General features: G+C 34.6%; 1 protein-coding gene across 2 annotated transcripts; it reads left to right on the top strand.

The window, feature by feature from the left end:
- Window positions 1–2,976: 2,976 nt before the first annotated feature.
- LOC107914178 (RING finger protein 10) lies at window positions 2,977–8,112 on the top strand. Of its 2 annotated transcripts, none has more exons than XM_016842975.2 (9): window positions 2,977–3,527; window positions 3,692–3,738; window positions 3,973–5,229; window positions 6,013–6,101; window positions 6,414–6,516; window positions 6,600–6,704; window positions 7,020–7,140; window positions 7,407–7,583; window positions 7,760–8,112. In XM_016842975.2, exons 1-9 carry the CDS (start codon window positions 3,365–3,367, stop codon window positions 7,912–7,914), a joined length of 2,217 nt encoding a protein of 738 aa, XP_016698464.1. In that variant the 5' UTR covers window positions 2,977–3,364; the 3' UTR covers window positions 7,915–8,112. The 2 variants fall into 2 exon arrangements, with proteins under 2 accessions (XP_016698464.1, XP_016698463.1); XM_016842974.2 differs by having other exon boundaries at window positions 3,967–5,229.

Below are 8,112 nucleotides of genomic sequence, written 5' to 3'. Positions count from 1 at the left end.
AATATATGACACTAATAGAGCTATTTACAAACAAGTTTCATATATTGTTATTCTACCAGAAAGTAGTAAGAATTTATTTTCTACAAATAAATTCTATTTTCTGGAAATTACAATTTCTACCGGATTCTATTTGAGATAATTATTTTCCTACTGAAAGTGATTAAATCGTTTCTTGTTCTGTGTTTGGTTCGTGTTGCTTGAACCCACACTCGATGCAATTCGGGGTATGATGATAGTAAAGAAGGCCGTTCAATTGAAAGCACGAGTATTTTTTGGGAAAAAGATTATTGTTATAAATATCATAAACTGACTCGGTTTTCAAAAATTTTAAACTTTCGTTGTGACTGAAAACCGTTTTCTAATTTGGAATTTTCCAACAGGTAACACACTAATGGCAAGGTTATTTTACAATCAAAATTATAAGTTGCTTTCGTAATGTTATATAATAAGAGAGAGTTCAATTATGATACTTTTAGTGGATTGTCTCCATGACTAAAGAATGTTGTAATTAGCAAACGAATAGTCGTAACTTAATTACAAATTATTTGAGTCCTAATTATATATGCTTCATCGGTCTCTCTGCTAGCTTAACACAACCCTATATAGATTGCATTAGAATTGATGCATTGAATGAATGAAAAGGACAAATAGATAAATAAATTGCATCTATCTATATAGAATGATTTTCTTACAGGAACAAGTGATGACTTAGTGATTAATTTAATTTCTTTGAATTATTATTGAATTTATTATAGTTAAATAATTGAAGTTCAAACTAAAAATTAAATTAAGCAGACATTGTAGCTTTACGAAACGAGACAATTAAATTTTATTTTTGCATAGATTCTAGTTTGGTAAGGTCATATGACTTCAACAGAATTCAAATTAGATTGAGAACATAATTTAATTGAGTGAATTGATTAAATAAATAATATTTTAAGAATAAAAAAAATAGGTTATTAGGTTGAATAAATTATATGAGTTGATTTAAAGATTATATACATATAATTGTACCCAATATATGAATGTGCCCAATAAACCCATTTAAATTGGGATAGGTGGCAGCACCAGGGTTATTAGAAGGGGTGTGCCATTTCCCACCATGTAGTCTCAATGGCACTGTATGTGTTTTCTATTAAAATATTTTTAATGTTTCTCCTCTTGTTCAAGTAAAACTCTTGTGAATTTGCCCTATAAATACAAACTATGGACTAAGTCAAAATATATCATATTAAGTGTAGTTACTCTGTCAAAAACTAGTGAGATTTATAGCTCCCAAATAAATTCCATTTTCGTGATAACCCGAGTTAGATTTCTTACACATAAAAGAGAATTAATTCTCTCCACTGGAAGATTAAAAGGTTTTCATCGTGTGATGGGTTCGTGAATTAGAGCCCACTTTAGGCAAACCGAGGGTTTGAGAATAGAGAAAAGTATATCATATCGATTGAAAGCCAGGAAAAGACCAGAACCGCTAAACATAGGTAATAATTTGGTAAAGTTTATTGTTATAAATAACACAAAGGTTCAATTTTAGAAAAAAAATTAATTTTCTATTGTATAAACAAACACATTTTCTCAACCAATTTTTCCAACACATTATGCATCTTTATGCGAGATTTCATTTGAGTATCCAGTCCTCCTAAAGGAGTGAAGTCCTCAAGGTTTTCGTTAGTTTCAATTTTAGATAATGAAAAATTCTTCAATCTAGTTCTTTTGCATTTAGGAGCAATTGGAAACATTTACTCCTTCCTTTCACCATATTTTTTCTAAAGCATATTTTGAGAAAGCTGCTATGAAAAAATACAAACTACTAACATTAAGCATGTGCTCAGTAATCGATGGGGTCATAAAAAAGAACTTATATAGGTATATTTTGAAAAGATTTCTCACTTGTGTATGACAAACTTATATATATAAAAATTGCGTATGACACATTTTTAAGAACTTCAATTAACATGACATTGTTGGTTGGAAGAATTTTTTTTTTTGGTAAAAGAAAGGAGCAAGCTTTTATGAATCTACTAACTTAAAGTTCCATACATAACTTTCCTTTGGGCATCATCTAAAAGTAGAAGATTTAAACAATCAAGTGTATTAGAGCAAATACAAAATAAGTCATCAAAATAGACAACATTCGAGGGAGAAGAAGGTTGAAAATTATTCCCCAATCGTGCTAACGCATTCTCACATTTGTTCCTTTCACGAAAGACATGCTTTAAGTAGCTAGAACTTATAGGATGGAGGAGCATTCTGCACTCATCAATCAAGGGAGATAAAAAAAGTTATATTAGAAGTATTTTTCATAAAATGATTCACAGTAGTAGAACCAACTCTGATCTCAAGATTCAAAATATTTAACTATTAAGCTAAGGTAAGACCATCTCTAAGAGCCCATAATTATGCTTCTACACTAGTTTCTCTAGGGATGTGATGGAAAACCCCAACAACCTAATTGCCATCATGGTTTCGAATAAGCACACCTGAACCTGTTTTACCCGGATTTCCCAAAGTTGAACAATTCATGTTAAGTTTAAACCATCCACACTGAGGAGATTTTCAAAAGACAAATGAAATTAGGGAGACTTTTTCTTTAAAAGAAGGAAAAAAAAAGCCACAAATTTACTAACACTCAAAAAGACTCTTTGTAGGAATCTCCCTATTGTCTTATTGTGACAAAAAATCAATATGTTCTGATACAACCAGATTTCAAAATAAATAAGATAGGCCAAGGGATCCCTAGGGACTTTTGACCCAAGCTTTAGATAAGATATTAACCTCAAGCTAGTCGTCCCAATTTTCCTAATGCAAAGGCATGCGTTGGAAGTAATTATAGATAGAATCCCACAATTGTTTAGAAGTAAATGTTGAATACTCTTGGTTATTAGAGCAAAGGGGGCAGAGATCCAATATATCCATACCCCGACGGACCATAAATTATTTAGTAGGGAGGGCTTGTAACCCATACTTCGAGAGAAAAAGTTTAATTTTTTGAGGTAATTTGGCTTTCCATATCAAATCCCACAAACTTTTATCCCAAAGCCAAAGAATATGCAGTAACAAGAGGAAATCGTCACTGAGGTTGTGTTTGGACTAAGTCGGGGAGAAGATGTGAATAACGGGCTTATTAATCCATTCCGTCTTTGTAACTACGCACATCCCGCGGGGGTTTGGAGGAATAAACAAAGATAACAAGGGTGTTAGAGTAATTGCAGAGTCTATAAATCTAAATTCGGTCAATATGCGGTAGATTCTCTCTCTACCTTTCCTCAATAATAAGCCCCCTAGGCTGAAAACTCAAACGCAATCACCGAACACCACACTCCCCATTCCCCAATCCCCAAACCCAGCTTTGAAGATTTTCATGTCCATCTTGCCCTCACAAGTTCAAGGTTCCACAGCGTCGTCTTCCCAATCTCTCCCTCTAAACCCTAATCCCAATCATGGCAACCTCCAATCCTCTCCTCCCATCTCCTTTGGATCTCTCCACGTCTCTGATCCTCTCCCTCTCTCCGCTTCCCCTCCAGGTATTCCCCCTTCCTTATTTATCCCTTCTTGGTTTCTTTGACTTCTTTCTCTAATCCTAATCTGGGTTTCTTGTTTTCTGTCATTTTAGTGCTGTCCTAGGTCGTAATAAAAGTGTTTTTTTCCCTTTTTATTAAAACCTAAAAATTACATTTTTTTATGGCAGGCCCCTTGGCTTCCGATGCACACGGTTCAGTTGGATCCTCCAAAGAGGTAAGTTTCATACTAATGCTCGTGGATCCCATTTTGTTTACCCCTCCTGAATTCTGTTATTTTAACGAAAAGATAGGGTTAAATGATAAAACTTTACAACTGTTTTGTATGCGTCCTTGTCAACTATTAGGGAACTCAAACATTGGAATGGAAGATTCATGATGTTTAAGGCGTAAAAGTTTATCCATTCATTGCTAATAAGTTCAAATTATCCTTCTTTTCTGCTAGGATCAGTTGAGTGAAGTTGACACGCCAAATGTTAAGACAACTTCACTACACAGAAACAGGGGAAAAAATTCCCATTCTAGAAGGAAAATATCCGAAGATGTGGTTTCTACTCGAAATCATCAAGGCACGATGGCTCATGGAAGTGCTATGCATTCAGCAGGGAGAAGAACTCAAATGATGAATGGTAACCACTTGCTGAATTTTCATTATGACCCTATTGCTCGCTCTCGTCCACAGCCACGGGGACCTCCTCCAAGAAGGCAGCGGAAGATAAAACCTTATAACAAAGATTTGTTCCTTCAGGCAAATTTCAAGTTTGTTGTGTTGGATACTGGAAATTACATGCCTGAATCGATGGATCCGGATAAGATGTTATTATGGGAGGATATTATTTGTGTGAGGTATTCTACCCCATTTCCAGTGCAGTGTCCAATTTGTTTGGAACATCCTCAATGCCCGCAAATAACCTCATGTGGTCATATTTTTTGCTTCCCGTGTATTCTGCAATACTTATTAATGGGTGAGGAGGATCAGAAACGTGAGTGCTTCAAAAGATGCCCCTTATGTTTTGTAATGGTATCCCAGAAGGATCTGTACACCATCTATATTGAGGATGTTAGACAACATTGTCTAGGTGATACTATAGAGTTTATGCTTCTAACGCGACAAAAAGATTCATTTGTTCCATCTCGGAAAAGTAAAATAGAGATGAGCTCCGTGCAGTCTGGTGAGAAGGACATATATGACCCCTTTTCGAAGTTCACATTTACTTCAGATGTTGATCTTTCTGTCAGACAAGCTATGTCAGATTTAGATGGCTGGTTGGCTAGGGCAGATTCAGGGCTTGTTGATGATTTAGAAAAGCTTCCATATGTTTGTGCCGCAATGGAACAATTAGAACAGAGGAAGAAGTATTGGAATGAGCACCGAGCCACTGATAGCTATAAAGCTTGTATAAACACTGTTTCTAAGGTGGAGTCTGATAGACAAACTTCAAGTGCTTCGAAAGGTAATGGTGATACACATAGTTTCGGAGGGAGGGCACTTCCTTCTGGGGCTGATGAGCACAATGAGTGTCTCCATAGCTTAAGAGCAGACATTTCAAATGGAGGGAATGGTTTGGATCAAAGTGTTGTTTTAGTTGAATCTCTAGATGCTGAAGACACTTTTTTATCTTCATCATGTGAAGAAAGCAAGAATTTGCAAGAGTGCTTAGGTGGCTCTAAAGATGCAAAGGACAATGACTCTTACAGTTTCTACCAGGTGACTATAATTTAAGATGGTAGTTTGAATTCTATATTTCTCCATTCTTATTGCAATTTCATATATTTTGGGAAAGGAAAGAGCTGTTTTAATTGTGAATCAGTTTATAGGTAAAAATTCTCAGTACTTGTTGCCTTTGTGTTTGCTGATATTGGTTATCATGAATGATGGTATAACTTGTCAGCAGGGGCTAAGTTAGAAACATTGGTAATTTTTTTAAAATACCACAATTTATGTTGCATGTGTAAGTTTTTAATACAAATTAAAGTTTAAATGTTAAAAATCTGTAATATTTTCTTTCAAAAAAAAAAAAAAGAAGAAAAAACTGTAATATTTGGAAGTAATTAAAATACACATAGAACAATTTCATATTATAAGAGAAAAATATAATACTTCATACATTAAAAAAGTAAAATGTAAAATTTGTTTTAGATATTGTTCTTATTTAATTTTTTTCATATGTTTTTCCCTATTGAAAATATAACGAAAAATATCAAAACAATATGTAAATGTATCAATTTGATTGATTTAAAAGGTACTAAAGAAAATTAAGCTAATAAAATAAATAAATTATAAATTCTATTAAAGGGAAGTCAAAATAAAAATTGAGGGTGCCGGACATAATTTTACCCTCTCTTCTGGTAATAAAATAAGAAGAGATAAGGGATAGAAAGAAATTAATAAGAATTTAGTCAGGGGCCAATGAACCTTACCTGTTAGCCCCTCTCTAGATTTGCCACTGGTCCTGTGTGTTAAATATTTACGCTTTGTAGTTTCTTTCAGGCAGTGGACGGGCAGCACATCATTCTCCATCCTTTAAATGTGAAGTGTCTCCTACACCATTACGGAAGCTATGATTCACTTCCGCACAGGTTTGAGGAAACCTTGATTTATCAACCACCATGTGTATTAAGACATTGGATAATGAAATTTAAATATGTAGGAATCTTTGACTGGGAAAATTGAAAGAAAAAGAAGAGCATTTGAAAAAATACTAAATCTTGGTGTCATTTTTTCTTGTGTATTGCATGCTAATAAAGATTGTATAGCTGTTGGAATTTCCTTTGTCATGCGTGTATATATTTCTTTCCAAATGGTTAAAAAGAAGTGCATTATGACATTTTCTTTTTGATTGCCAGTGTGTTTCAATTTTGTCTTTTTAACTATAACTTCTGAATTTTCAGAGTAAGTGGTAGGATTTTAGAGTTGGAAACTATCACTCAATCTGAGGCAGTTAGGAGGCGGTATCGTTACTTGAGTCATTTTTCCTTAACAACAACTTTTCAGGTATGGTTTTATATCAGCATGATTGGTTATCACTTCCAGATCTTGCTTTGTTTATCATTTTTAAAAGTAGCCTTCTATTTCAGCTTTGTGAAATTGATTTGAGTGGTGTTCTTCCTCCTGATGCTCTGCATCCATTTATGGATGAGATAAAGAAGCGTGAAAAACAGAGGAAGCAGCTGGCTAGAAAGGTACCATTTTATGCATGCTTCATTTAATACACTTTCAACGTGCAAGGTTTAATTTTATTGGCTGGAATCAAAGTCTTCTATTATGTGACTGAGTTTAAATCTGCAACATTAATTCACTTCATTACGGTGTTTAAAGTTGTTTAAGTTTGGAGTCGAAAGGGAGCTTTTTAAATGTCAAAGGGCTATAACTATATTTGTCGCAAATTGTAGTTCAAGGTTTTTCTTTTAATTGTAATAATAATTATTAATTTTTTAGAAGGTGTAACTTGAATTTGTACATGCTTTTAGATTCAGATATTTTATTCTTATTTATAGGAGCAAAAGGAGAAAATCAAGGCTGAAGTTGCTGCTGCAGTACAGTTTACACCTATGATATCTAATTTCGGGCACTGCTCTTACAATGATTCCCCCACATTCTCTATGGATGACTTCGAAGGTAATACTGTGTTTAATTAATTACAATATCTTGCAGTTGGTCCTATTAGCATCCGTTGCATTTTATTGTGGGATCTTTGGTCATGTTTGGTCCATCTGGACTCAATAACATTATGAGGAACTTGTACCATGTTGCAATGGTTTTCGGTGGGATCTAAATTTGCTATGTGAAGGTTGTTGTAACCAAGTTCATTCTTTGCTACTTAAAACTTTTCAACGCATGAATATATCATTACTGTATATAATGATTTTGGTCTCCTTTGTCAGCCCTTGGAAGTTCTACTGTGATATCATCAAGTCCCCCAGTTACTGGGGAGAGGAAACTGTTTTCAAATGTCACGAGGCTTGGTTTTGCTGCTGCACATGATTCTCCTTCGTTGAAAATTGAGGAAGGAAATGGTATGCATAACAATGAGGGGGCAACCGATTCCACTGGTGCAGCTGGTAATTCTCTGATGCTGATATTTAATATCATTTGTGCTGCTTGATATTCTAGACAAGGATATGATCAAAGTGTCCTGTTTCTCCAGTTGTGCATATGATGTGTTTGTTTTAGTAATCGGTTTCTTAAATACCTAATCCCTCCCTGGATTAACCTGCTCGCTTTTGTGTTTTTTCAGGCTCTAGAAGTTCAGGCACACAATCATTTGCCAATGTGATATCTAGAGCAAAGGCTCCTGAAAATTTACAGACGCCTAAGATGAATGAGATAGGAAAGAAAGGAAAGAAAGGAGGGCGGGTCCTTTTGTCCACAGCTGGTGGTCGACGCTATTGACATTTGGGCCTGTACTCTACTCCCAACTCTGTTTAGCCATCATAATCAAAGAAACTGAGTAACTTTTGTGTGTAGCCTTTAATATCTCATCTTTGTGAATTAACCTGACTGGCTTTAGGAGACGTTGGAATAATAATATGTTAACTAGCATTACACCATTTCCTGTTATGTAAATCCATGATGCACTGGGTTCTTCTA

This window comes from Gossypium hirsutum, chromosome D10, assembly GCF_007990345.1.
Source record: "Gossypium hirsutum isolate 1008001.06 chromosome D10, Gossypium_hirsutum_v2.1, whole genome shotgun sequence".
NCBI classification, from domain to species: domain Eukaryota; kingdom Viridiplantae; phylum Streptophyta; class Magnoliopsida; order Malvales; family Malvaceae; genus Gossypium; species Gossypium hirsutum.
The sequence above is the reverse complement of the archived record's forward strand: the minus strand, read 5'-3'. Positions and strand labels throughout refer to the sequence as shown.

Coding starts and splice junctions, on each gene's coding strand:
- LOC107914178 (XM_016842974.2), top strand. CDS start 3,365: ATGTCCATCTTGCCCTCACAAGTTCAAGGTTCCACAGCGTCGTCTTCC. Junction 6,517..6,599: donor CCTTAACAACAACTTTTCAG/GTATGGTTTTAT, acceptor CTTCTATTTCAG/CTTTGTGAAATTGATTTGAG. Junction 7,584..7,759: donor CGATTCCACTGGTGCAGCTG/GTAATTCTCTGA, acceptor GTGTTTTTTCAG/GCTCTAGAAGTTCAGGCACA.